This window comes from Magallana gigas, chromosome 3, assembly GCF_963853765.1.
Source record: "Magallana gigas chromosome 3, xbMagGiga1.1, whole genome shotgun sequence".
NCBI lineage: Eukaryota > Metazoa > Mollusca > Bivalvia > Ostreida > Ostreidae > Magallana > Magallana gigas.
Window position 1 is genome coordinate 14,283,144 of NC_088855.1, and position 14,456 is coordinate 14,297,599.

General features: G+C 36.0%; 1 protein-coding gene across 1 annotated transcript; it reads left to right on the top strand.

The window, feature by feature from the left end:
• Positions 1–1,756: 1,756 nt before the first annotated feature.
• LOC136273646 (uncharacterized) lies at positions 1,757–6,110 on the top strand. The gene is made up of 2 exons (XM_066078605.1): positions 1,757–2,502; positions 4,897–6,110. Exons 1-2 carry the CDS (start codon positions 2,259–2,261, stop codon positions 5,679–5,681), a joined length of 1,029 nt encoding a protein of 342 aa, XP_065934677.1. The 5' UTR covers positions 1,757–2,258; the 3' UTR covers positions 5,682–6,110.
• Positions 6,111–14,456: the final 8,346 nt, after the last annotated feature.

Here is a 14,456-nt window from a genome sequence, read left to right on the forward strand (position 1 = left end):
TTAAAGTTGCCCATCTCCTGTGTGAGATGTAAAGACTCCACAGCAAACACACGCCTCCTTCCCTGTAAACACAAGGTACTCTGTGTGGACTGTAGCTTCAAATGTCGTGTTTGCCCGGTACGTTCCTGCAACGTTACTATCTCCGACAGATGCAACCTGCGTGGCTAATACTTTAATATTAATCACTGCCTATTGTTCATATTTGGCTGTGCATTTTTACTGCTTAATTCAGAGACGGATTTTTAAGAATTAACTAGACTTTGACCCGTGCGTGCACGAGTTGACATTGCATACCGGACATTTACGATATAGATACATAGACACACCGTATTGTTGACATTTAAATAACAAAGCAATGCTATTGATTTCACTACACTTTTCTTAGTTAGAATACATCTAATCTAACTGTGTCTTAGGAAAGGCCCTCACCATGGACAGTTAGAAGGCCTCCAATATTCCCGTAATATAACAGAAAATTGCATAATCGCCCCGAAACGATTTTGGAGAAAATTAATGAAGTTGCATTGAAAATAACAGTCAAATTAATCATGATAAACCATTTTGAGACTGACTGTAAATACCTTTCATCTAAACATTTAATCCATATTATGTAAAAATTCAACACTTCTTCAACAACGTACATGTATTTTCTTTGCTACAGAGACAATACACAGAACGCATTCTATCTTAAAACCGGGTCCGTAGGAAAAATATAATTTTATCATTTTAAAGATAAAACATTCTATATATAATATTTTCACTCTCCTAAGAAATATATTTTATGCATGAAATCAAATATGTTTTTGCCACCACGAAGTCAAAAGTAAGTACTTAAGTAGATATGTTTAATTGTTATTTTATAATTTCTCTCATAAGAAACCATAAATATATATGAACAGAATATATAGCAAATAAATTTCCAATGAAAATTTACAAGTATTTGTATTACCGTTTCTGAGTTTATTAATGCAAATATGATATTGTGGAAACATAAACTAAAGATCCCATTAGCGTGAATGTATTGCGCAAGCGCTAGATTGTAAAATCCAGATGATATCCGGGATTTTTTGAGGAATTCTCACTGATTATTAATTATTGAAGCTTAATTGAGAAAAATACGTACGGGGGGATGTTTAGAATATATAAAACAAAAGGCAGCACTCTTCCGATTTATCGGTATTTAAGCCCAAGAATTCGAGTCTATTATTCTTATATAGTAGTTAATATAGTAGTATAGATTATTAATTGGACCGTTTTATGTCTAATACTGTTTCTGTTACAGAGGGTCGGATTCTGGTCGAACTGTGCAGGGTTCAGTGAACAGTCAGTCAGTTCCATGAAATTAACTGAAGAGTAGATTGATTCTTGCATAACTTTCGTATGTGATGTTATTAACCCTATGTGGAAGAGTATAATAGACATTCATACAGTGTATATAATATCTTGTGAATTTTATATTGTCTTGGGAGGGCTTGATTTTTAGACTAATAATCTAATCTCCTATAAATGAAGAGCTTTGTATAAAGATATAGGAAAAACAAAAAATTCAAAGCTAGAAGATAAGAATTTTCCTTTACTTTGTTATTCTTAAATCAAAATACATTTAACCGTATTTGAAAATCTAAGGTAGATCTCATAAAAAAAATATTGAAAATACTACTTCCTTAAAATTTGTTAAATGGTGGTGGTCAAGGTCAGGACATTCATTGAAGTAAAAAAAAATATTGTATAATATTTCATTTTTGCAATGTTATAATAATACGGCATATCTTGGCTTGTCAAAGATATGCAAATTTATCCAAGGACCTATAAATAGTGTTTATGTTTTTCCGGAATTTTTCCGGTTGAATATACTCGCTTTAAAATTAGGCCTCTTTTTGCATCATTTCTGGATTCTTCTTGAAACTGGTAAGACATGTTTTAATTCTCTGTAATAAAGTATACTCTTAAGATTAATTTAATCGTTCAAATACTTTTATCAATTTTATTAAGTCGAGAAAAGGCATATATGCCACCGATTTCTGCTCGATGGCCACTGAGGTCCTTTGATTGTATGGATTTAGATGCAACAATCTCTCGAGTGCAATCTTCAATGGCGCACATTATTTTAGCTTGATCTTAAATTTACTGCTTTTTTCGGCTTAGTTACCAATATACCAATAGAATTTTATGAAATTGATTAACATTAATTTATTTACAAATTAATTAGGTAACAATTTTCGCTTTTGTTTTAAAATACCACGAGATCAACGGGGTCAATGCCAAGGCCGAAGAGACAACTTAAACGGGCGGCTGCCCGTGATACTCAAGATCCAGGACAAGCACGCAGGCCAGGCCGGCGCAGGGCTCAACGCCAACAGACCAACAATAACGAACAAGATGTCCAGGCTCAACTGGCACCCCCTCAGCCCCAGGCAGTCCAACTACCCCAGGCAGCCCCACAGCATCAGGCGGCACTGTTACAACAGGCAGCCCCACCACAGCAAGCCCAGGATCAGGCGGGTAATGTGATTTTTAATCCCCCTGTAGCAACATTACAACAATCCACCACTCTAATGCCCGGCCTCATTTCGCCTGTCAATTCTAGTCTCACATCTACATGCACAGATACAGGGATAACTTCCATTATCACCTCAACCCATCAGCCTACTCCTGAACCAATCAACTTTATTACAGTTCACATTGGGTATCATGTAAACCAACCAATTAAGCAAAAAATCATCAAGGGCGAATTTGTCAATCTGGGAACATTATTGGTAAGGGACCCCACTAATGCCCATGCAACATCTACTCTCACAATTGATGCGCAGGGTAACATCATATCACAACCAAAACCCACAACCAGAATAACATCTATCGAAAAATGGACAGATGCATTTCTCATTTATTTTAGCATTTACACTGCAATGCAACCACTTAGATCGCAACAGCTTATTAAATATATGCACGACGTTCGCTTAGGGGCACAGAATTCTAATGGGTGGGTTTCGTACGATGAACAATTTAGGCTAAGGATTGCACACAACCCGTCACAGAACTGGGGAATCATAGATAATGAGCTTTGGTTATTATACATGACTGCCAATTCAAATAAATCTTCTAGTACCCAACACCACAAGTGCTTTGATTACAATCTCAAAGCAAACTGTTACAAGCCCCATTGCCCGTACATACACCGATGCCTTAAATGCAATGGCACCCATCCATCTATGTTGTGCAACAGTGCTAACCCACCCCCGGGTCATGCAAATAATTCCTTTCGGGCATCCACTCCAGTCCGCAACAACTCTTATGCCACATTCAGGTATCAGACACCAGCACACCAAACACGCACCAACCAACATTGGGCAGGAAACCCTCGTCAACCCCAGAGACATTTGGGTCCTAGGGTATTCTCCCATAATCATTAGCGCAATTAGCAATTATTTGAGTCAATACCCAGATAGGGTCTCGGCAAGGTATTTAGAGGATGGTCTAAAACATGGCTTTAAATTGCAATACTCTGGACCACGCATTTCAGTTTTCTCAAAAAACTTGAGTTCAGCTTCCGACAGCGAGGAGGTTTTCTTGGAAAAAATATATAGTGAAGTTACGGCAGGTCGAATGTCTGGCCCATACTTACTCCCACCCATGCCTAATTTACACGTATCTCCCATAGGTGTTGTACCCAAAGCTGACGGTGGATGGCGTATGATAACACACTTATCCTACCCACCCTCTTTCAGTATTAATGAACACATAGACCCACAGTTCACTACAGTTACCTATACATCTTTTGACACAGTGGTCCAAACCATAAGCACACTAGGTCCTATGGCTCTATTAGCTAAGGTGGACATTAAAAATGCTTTTCGTCTTCTACCAATTTACCCAGGGGACTTTGAACTTCTAGGAATTTACATTAATGGGGCTTATTACATCGACAAATGCCTCCCCTTTGGGTGTTCAATATCATGCAAAATATTTGAAACTTTTTCCACTTTCTTAGAATGGGCTGTCAAATTTAAAACACAACTCGATACAGTTCACCACTACTTGGATGACTTTATTTTTATTGGCAAGTCCAATTCAGATAACTGTTCAGCTCTCATGCACACTTTTCAGGACATTTGTTCAGAAATAGGGGTCCCCCTGAACCAAGACAAAACTATTGAGCCAACCACTAAGCTTACATTTCTTGGTTTAGAAATCGACACTGTGAATATGCTGGTCCAAATTCCTGTTAGTAAGGTTCAAGAACTTAAACTTTTGTTGCAGCATTGGGTCACACAGAAAACAATTCTTCTTTCCCAGTTAGAATCTTTAGTGGGCAAGCTCAATTTCGTTAGTAAAGCCATCCCAGGTAGCCGTGCATTCAATAGGAGATTTTACAATGTTATGTCCGGGGTGCCCTCTCCCTATCATCACATCAGAATTACGAACCCTATCCGTGAAGACATGTTCACATGGCAACAATTTTTAGACAACTTTAACGGCGTTGTATACTTCCCAGACACTGAATGGGTTACACTAGATACTTTGCAACTTTACACGGATAGTGCAGGTTCTGGCCACCTTGGTTGCGGCAGTTTCTTTCAGGGTCAGTGGGTTCATTTTACCTGGCCATCTTCATGGTTAAACAAGCCAATTTTGCGGGACATAACTTTTCTCGAATTAGTACCTATTGTATTAGCCTTCATGATATGGGGATTGCGTTTGCAAAACAAAAAAGTCATCCTCCATGTAGATAATATTTCCCTTGTACATATTCTCAACAAACAGTCAGCCAAGTCCCCAAGAGTAATGGTACTTGTCAGATCGTTAGTCTTAATGGCTTTAAAACACAACATACAATTTAAAGCACAACAAATTCCGGGAAAATCAAACATTATTGCTGATTCTATATCTCGCAAACAGTGGGAAGTCTTTCGAGCAGCAGCACCTTATGCAGACCTTCATCCGCAGGCCATTCCAGCCCTATTCCAGACATTACTCTCACAAGTCACATCCAATCATTGTTCAACGCTTCAGTTGCTGTAAACACTAGGCAAACACACACAGCAGGCATCAATTCATTTGAAACATTTCGCCGGTCTCATAACCTGCCCAGTCTGTGGCCACCTCTCGACACTCACATTACAAGGTTTATCGCTTACCTGTCACTTTCAGGTTACAAATACTCCACAGCTCAGTCATACATTGCAGCCATCAGTTTTTACATCAAAGCAATTTACAATGTAGATCCTACTAATCATTTTATTATAAGAAAGCTACTTCAGGGCATGCAAAGAACAACACTACACAAGGACACTCGTTTGCCTATTACATTACAGCTCTTAAACAAAATTATACCAACATTGCAAACTGTATGCAACACCATATACGAAACCAAACTATTCACTGCAGCTTTCACTTTAGCATTTCACGCCCTCTTGCGCATAGGGGAATTCACAGTGTCTAAAGGCAACACACCAGCAACTATCATCCAATTTCATGACATAACAATGCAGCAGACCAACATTCAATTGACAATTTGTCATTCAAAAACAGACCAATTAGGTGTGGGGGCAAACTTGCAGATTCTTGCTTCAAATGGTGTTGCTTGTCCTTTTGCCGCCATGCATGCCTACTTACACATGCGCACATCTCAAACTGCCCCATTGTTTATTCATTTTGAAGGTCAACCATTGACCCGTTATTAATTTATCACCATATTGAAGCGTTGTCTTAATGCAATAGGGGTTGATAGCTCCAATTATAATTCCCACTCATTTAGAATAGGTGCAGCTACAACCCTTGCTATTCAAGGCGTTCACAGTGACGTCATCCAAGGGTCAGGACGATGGCGCTCTAATGCATTTCGTACATACATTCGGTAACCTTATCATTCCAACAGTATCTATCTTACTAACCATAAACAAGATAATTCTAGGTCCTGTCAGAGTTTGGATTGTCGGATCTTCTATCATCAAACGAGCAGCTATGAGTGCAGTATCAAGACAGGGGGGGCTTAATCTCGAGAATACTTCAGTCTTATGGCAGGGATATAGTGGCATGAAGCTACAAGACCTTAATACTAGGCTATCAACGTTGCTAAGGTTAGAAGATCGTCCTGAGTTTCTCATCATTCATTGCGGAGCAAACAATGTTGGCCAGAAAACCACTGAAGAGCTGCTGGAGCTCCTTTCCACAACCTTGTCACGAATTTGTGACATGTTCCCTACCACAACGATAGTTTGGTCCTCTGCCCTGCCTAGATTAGCTTGGCGCTTTTCAGAGAATGTTAAAGCAATGAATGAAATAAGGGGTCGAATGAATAGAGAAGCGATAAAATTTGTAACATCCAGGGGCGGTCATTACATCAAATACCCTCAGTTTTCCCAAAAACCACCTACGTTGTTTGACCCTGATGGAGTTCACCTGTCCCAGCTGGGTAATGATATCCTTTTAAATACCATTAAAGGTGCGTTGCAAGATTTATTAAATTGTGGCGGTGTTGGCCTTCCGGACTAACCACATCACAATTAACTACTACTGGCTCGTGGTGACCATTGGAGTTGCGGTCCTGCCGCCGTCACCAATGTTACTTTTGGAAAGTGGCGCACTTCATTGGTGGCGGTTGCAGTGTCATAAACAAACGTTCATGACCCTTGTAAGTGGCGCTATCGTCGCACCCCAACTCCAATGGAAGAGTGCAATCATTCAAATTATCATAGGATACAGTTTTTTACTGTCAATATAATGCTGTTAATGTGTTTAAAATGCTGTGTATTCATGCTTGTGCATTCGCGCACATACTTGCTGCACAAGAACTTTGACAATTTTAATGTGTTTTGAACTTTGAAACTTGTGCATTTGCGTTTACCCATTCGCACAAACATTGTGTATAACTTTGTCATTTGTATGTCTGTGCATTTGCACTTACCCACTGTACAGAATATTATATTTTGTGACGTTTGTGCATTTGCGCTCACCCACTGCGCAATGAGCCTATTGATGGGCCGTCACGTATTGTTGTATTGTTTGAATTGTTGTGAGGCAGCCCATTGGTAGCCTAAAGTCACTGCGCCCAGTAACGCCAAACCATAATAAAGTATTTCGTCCTAATCAATCTCTCTTAGTTTATTCATCAGGTATCTTGGATAATTATACAAAACATGATTTACAAGCTGCTTAGAGTCGCTCTTAGCTGTACTGTGATATGTGTTTCTAATATCAATCCAAATAAAATGTTTTAATGTACTTGACATTTTGATGCATTCTTGATTTACTACTATTATTGCGTTTTGTGTGATGTTATTATGTATACGTTTACAATAAAATGTTATTTGTTTGAGTTGCTTGTATTGTTTCTAGATTGAACAGTCACCAGGAATTCTTCAATTGCAAAACAAAATACGAGATGCAGTAACTAGTCTTTAGATCTCAGGTCGTTGGTGATAAAGACTGATTAAAAAACACTTGATGGTTGTTTGACACAAAATATAGACCTACATATACGGACCCGGTATTAAGAAAAAGTTACATTCGCCAGCACATCTTTATAGTAGTATATTGATGTAGGGATCTACATGTAGGTAGATTAAGAAAAAAAAATTACAAGCGGGATACATTCATCGTTATGTAAATAAAGCTCAGTCATATTTGATAACGATTAAGGTATGAAATTGGTATTTCTTTTGACAAAATGACTGTGACAAACGATTTAAACTCATCTCATGTGTTCATCAATGCTATTATAAACAAACTTGAAAATTATACAAATACAACGGATATGTAGCAACATATATAGCTCATACTTTATTTCAAAAACAAAGAATTCTATAGCATGTATGTTGCTTGTAACACAATATTTGCCTTTCAAATTTTGATGAAACATTTAATACCCATATAAGGCATTTCATACATAAAGCTCAAATCCTGTCTAGGTTCCTTTAAAGCTGACATAAATTAATAAATACGCATTATTTCCCCTTTATCTTCGACTGCCGTCATATTAGTTGTCGATTTCTATTGTTCTGCTCATCGCTATACATCCCCTATATAAGGCTGATACATGTAGCACTATTGATGCTTCACCGCATTCAGGTACCGTATATCCGTTTTTTTCGCGTGTCACAAAATTTGCGAAAATAGTGTAGCATTTTCAATTTGCGTCAGTCATTTTTTGCGATTTAAAAAGTTTCCCATAGAAAATGATACAGAATGTAATATCTGCGTATTCTATAATTTGCGGTTTAAAAGACACTGTGGTAAAAGCGAAAATTACATAATCGCGAAAATTACCGGACATCTTATCTTATACACCCGAAAATAATATGACAACCACTGCACTGCCAAGGAATATCCAAAGAACGACAAAACAAGACAAACTGAAATCCAGACAAACATACTAGTATCTCAAAAATCCTTGATAAATGTAGGCTCGACTGTTTTCCTGTGTATGTTTTAACATCGTACATGCGCAAACCACACACTGTGGCAGATCGAGTAATGTCATTGATCACATGCATTTTAGAAACGAAGTGTTTTTGTACAAACCGATTGAAACGATGCAACGTTGTTAGTTTCTTGGATTTACTATCATTTCCGGTGTAATGAAAAATAATGACCCCCGTAGAATAATGACCGGGGGTCATTTTTCGACGTAGAATAATGACCCCCCTAGCTGAAGAATAATTGGATTTTTCTGAAGAAAAAAGACCCAGGGGTTATTTTTCTTCATGTTAAACATGAAGAAAAATGACCCCCATAGAAAAATGACCCCCCCTCCCATAAATAGAAATTGGTTACACCGTATCCGAGATATGACTTTGAAATTACTTAATTTTTCACTCTGTTCAACTGATTTTGAAGTTATAACACCGAATTTGTAAATACATCGCTGTATATAGTTTTTCATATCCGTAACAAAACACTCTTACATTGCCACAAATTGATTGTTAATAGTTACGTCACTTCTCTCATTGACATACGGCGGGAAATGACGCAAATAAAGAAAGATTCATCCACAATGAGGATATTGTGTTATAATTAACAAACAATAATCATGAAAAATTAATTGTTGTAATAATATTAGCAATATTCATTGGTGAATGAATTGTCATGATACATGTATATATTTTTATGGAAAAAGACTAAGGGGAAAGGTAACGTAGGAATATGAATTCTTCATATTTACATTTCTTGAGGAAAGTGATTTTTAAAAAATCATTTTGCGTTAGTTTTTTTTTCTTCTACGTAATACATGAACATCAATATTCTAAACATTTGTTGTAATGTTGTATTTGTGATCATGAATAGACTTTATTATTTTAAAGCAAATGTGGGAAGAGTACCTGACTAAAACAAATTTTAATAGATAATATCACTGATCGATTATAATAAGAAAAGATTGTTTCTAAAAGCGTTGATAAGAGGTTAGGGCCCATGTTAGGGGTTTATATCCCCCTTGATTTTGATCACACGATCTTTATTGTATCCAAAGTTATTAATGCTCATACAAACTATTGATGCATTATTCATCTTGATATTAACTAAACTTACTAAAGTATGCCGACGATAAAGTAAAATATATTTTCTGTACGAGTACTCTCAGTACTTTGAAATATTCATTAAATTATTTCTTATTATCTTCTATCGCTTCTTCGCCTTTGCAACTTAACACTCTCGCCTTCGAATCTTCGCGCTTTCGACTTTTTAGCTCACCTAGACGAAGTCAAGGGGGGCTTATGCTATACTCCCGGCGTCGGCGTCCGGAGCTGGTTAAAGTTTTTGGTGCAGGTCCTGTATCTAAGCCATTACTTGTCCTATCTTCACCAAACTTGCTAACTTCACCTAACCTGAATGGGTGATGAGTCTTATGATACAGATGCACCTGATAGGCATGGATGCTGAATCAGAGCCATAGGTTTGGGATGCTTGAGGAGGTAAAGGTTTTAATTGCTGGTGCCCTCTCCTGATGATATCTTACTAGTTATTACTGGTCCTAAATTCACCAAACTTGCATGGATGGTGCGTCTTATGATACTGATGTACCTGACAGGCTTGAATGCTGAATCTGAGCCATAGGTTTTTGATGCTTGATGAGGTTTAGTTTTCCGGAACAGGTCAAATGTTTTATAGATGATAGCTTGCATAGTTGATTTAACTATATTATGAATGAAACGCAGGTGTTGCTTCAGCTGCAGAGCCTGATCTCCATTATCAAGGATGTTAAAGAAATCTCCATCCTCACTCAAACCTGCTTGATAGATAGATGTGGTTGTTGTTAAATGATATAACATGATTCCTATTATATAGTATTGTATGCTATGAAACACTATCGTTTAAAAGGATACAATATAATACCATATGTTATATTGTAAAACATTATATGATTCGATATAATATTGTATCATTTTATTTTATTGTATGATATGATATATCATGATATTGTTCTGTATAGTATTGTATTTTATGATACAATATTGTATAATATTATATTGTTTTAGTAATCAATTATTTAATCACATGATACTATTACATATGATATTGCAATTTACAATATTGCTACCTATGATATAATATCTTATATTCTATGATATTGTATCATACAGTATTGTATGATATGATATTGGTTTTTGTAATATAGAATTATATAAAATGAAATTGTGTATATGATATTGTAATATTATGAAATATCGTATCATACGATATTGTATAATATAATATTGGTTTATAGGATATAATACAATATCATACTATATTATACAATATAATAACACATGTGTCAATGTTATGATGTTTTATTGCAATATGATATTGTTTCATATAATACTATATTGTATTATGTTTAATGATATTGTATTATACGTTACAATATCATATCTCACAATTTTTGTACGGTATTTTATGGAATTATATGATATATATTGTAAGTATGATAGGATGCAATTTTTAATTTTATATTATTGTATTGATTAACATATGATCATATGATTATCATACAATTTTTAACAGATGATATACGATAATGTGTCAAAACAGAATCCATGAATATCCAAGATCATAAAGGATGGTTTTCATATAATATGATAAAGGTGGTCTCATAAAGGTGATGCCTTATTAAGGTGATGCCTCGTCTCGGTGAGCTTTGTAATCTGTGATTACCTATGTTTTATAATTACGGAGTTCTCTATCGTTTAAGTGTTCCGAGGCATATTTTGAAAATTTTATTTTTATAAAATTATTAAAATAAAATTATCCAGGGGGATGGGGTCCGGACCCCCCTCTCCCCGTTTACTGCTTGAAATTATCAATTTTGAATTTTCCCAGGGGACGGACCCCCTCTCCCCCTCTAGATCCATGCATGAACAAGAACTGTCACATAATGAATTTTGAATGTTACTGTGCTTGGTCCACGGTAAACAGACGGCTGGTAAGTGACAGGAGTCTGGAAATGCATATGTACACATTATGGTGGACATTAAATTTTGTGTGGAGTATATAATGATTAGGCATAGCCAGCACTGGTAAACATATATGTCACATGTACACATTAAAATATTTATAAACATTCATAGAAAGCTCGATGGCCTAGCGCATGCGTACCAATAATAGCCTGGATTAATCGAAAAACCTTGGCGAGTACGGTGCCTGCATTAAATTCTATGTAATCGACCGAGACTTGCTGAATGCAATCAAAAAAGGCGAAGGCGAAAGTGCGGAGATGCGAAGGCAAGAGTGCGAAGTTGGGAAGGAGCGATAGTTTGGGCATCACATCTTCGCGCTTCGTCGTCGCATCTTCGCACTTTTGCTCCTTCGCACTATCGCCTTTGCAACTTCGCATCTTCGCCCTAAGGTCGGAGTGGCCCTATCGGAACACCATAGATATATGTAAATGTAATTGTTAAAGGGGAATGGCCACGATTTTGGTCAAATTCTATTTTTCTGTTTTCATTATTTACAATGCTTAAGGAAAGCATTTCTACTGATCAAATGAAATTTGAGGATTAGTTGTAAAGTTATGAGCAAGATACAAGGCTCAGAATTCAGAATCGGAAATTTTTTTGGACTAAAATCGTGACCATGCCCCTTTAAGATGACAACCATACCCCGATGCAATTCGTCAATGTCTTGTTATAATGGAAGGATTTTTATTTTCTAAGCTATACCCCTTCTTTCACTTTAAGTTTATTTGAATATGAATTATAATTTCTGTTACTTTCTGTAAACTGCAGCAGTGAAAATTACAATAGTGTAAAGACTATTTCACAAATACTAAAAATATACTGAAAAACTTTAATCTACAGGGGGTCATTATTCTACAGGGGTCACTTTTCTTCACGTGGAGTGTGCTCTTTTTTATGAAAATGACACTTATTCTTCAGGCAAAGGGGTCATTTTTCTACGTAGAATAATGACCGGGGGGTCATTTTTCTGCGTAGAATAATGACCGGGGGTCATTATTCTACGTCGAAAAATGATCCCCGGTCATTATTCTACGGGGGTCATTATTCTTCATTACACCGGCACTTTCAAAAAGATGCAGAAGTTGTACACTCAGTATGAACAACACACGTGTTCTATGTGCCTGCGAAGTAAGGCAGCACTATCTGCGCAAAATAATACAGATACCATGGAAATTCTTTCAAAGAACATATATATTTTGTGTTTTATTGATTGTAGTTTCCTTTATTCTATATTACAAACTTTTTACTACAATGTGTAGTTTATGCATTTAGAAGTCCGTGCAACCTAAATACCTCGATCGGAATGCAACTGGCCGTTACTATCTGAAGCGGTATATATACCCCAGTGGTAGTAGAGAAGCGATCAAGACTAATAAGGCGATCAAACGCTTTTATGAATTCATGTCAGCTTTAAAGCTTGTTTACGTTAAAATTTGGTAAATGAAATACGAAACAAACAAATTGATTGGTGCTGGATGCTTTGCCTATGAAAAATAGCTTGGGAAACCCACTTTGTCATAGACAACGACCTTGGGTGGACCCCGAACCCCAGATAACTTCCATAATATTGGATGACCTTCATGATATCTATTTCTGTCTATATAAACTAAATACGCAATGGTCTACTTGATATAAATGTCTCATACTATCAATACAAATTATGCGCACTAGAGATTACAAAGGGATTTTAAACCTCAGTAGTATTTTAGATAATGACTGATAATTGTATTGTAATAAAAAATGATTTTACTGATAAGTTTGCACGCTAGGGCGTGGTTTTTTTTAAAATGAATAATATCTATTGCAAGATGGAGAAGACCGAATAATTTTTGCAAGTCTGTAAAGATTGAATTTTCGAGGATCAAAAAGTCCGATTTTGTGATTATTTTTACTGTCAAGCCAATTTTAAAGCCTCTGAAAAGAGAATAATGTTACTTGAAAGATTAGTATCTTATTTTTTGAATGGGTTTGACAATCTGAGTAAACATCATACTTTGGTTTCCAACTGTTGGGTGGGGTGTAATGGTGAGAATGTTACAATCGACGCTTCGCAATGAACAGATAAAAAGCAAATAAATAAATTGTAAACAACACAAATGTACGAAAGCCAAGTTTGTTCGTTCGATACAAACATATTCTACATAATTTAGAAACTTAACTTTTACCTTTTTTCATTTAAATTTAATATTATATTCTATATTATATATCACAAATATAAAAAAAATTCCAGATATTCTTCTCCATTCGATCCTTTATATGTGCACATTTTACTCTACACATGTAAATGTACCAAATATTTCAGATGATGATTATAAATATGGATAAACTATTTCACGTTGAGCGAATCGTACATTAAATAGAATGACATCGCTTCAACTAAATGTTTTAAAATGAAAAGCAGTTTAGAGATAATTGCTTAATCTCTGAATTAAGAATTAAGTTCAATGTTTCTGGTCAATCATTTTTTATTTTACCAGCACTGAGATTTGTGTAAGACAGATTTGCAAAGGGGGGGGGGGGGATTGGCAATTTTTTTTTTAGCAGCAGATGTTTGCTACATGTATGACCTTGTCAAGTGAAATGGAAAATTAATACAGGATCACTACAAACTTCTTTTATAACTACAAATCTTTTATAAATATCTACGCAAGATCTGGTGAAGAGGAGGAAAATTATGGTCAAAAATTGGAATTCAAAGAGATCTGCTAAGTCAATATGACCTTGACATTTGACCAAAAACTTTGTTCAAAGAACTTCACATCTTTTACCTAAAGACACTCGATCAGTGAAATGCAAAATTAAAGGAAGGGTATAGAATATATGACTAGTTTGGCAAGGATTTTACACGTACATGTAAGTATGATTTGACTTTAATTCATATACATAGAACTTACGTGCAATTAATTAATTTTACTGAAAGTTACTTTATTATGGGTATAGAATTACCCGGGAATGGGGACAAGGGTAGAGAAAATATGCTCCAGAAAGATAAAAAAAATCATCTCTACCCTAACAAGGCTACGT

What these genes read in the sequence shown, in the direction of transcription:
- LOC136273646 (XM_066078605.1), top strand. Translation starts at nt 2,259, where the DNA reads ATGCCAAGGCCGAAGAGACAACTTAAACGGGCGGCTGCCCGTGATACT. An exon ending in GCAAGCCCAGGATCAGGCGG is followed by an intron (nt 2,503 to 4,896) that starts GTAATGTGATTT and finishes TCTCGCAAACAG; the next exon opens with TGGGAAGTCTTTCGAGCAGC.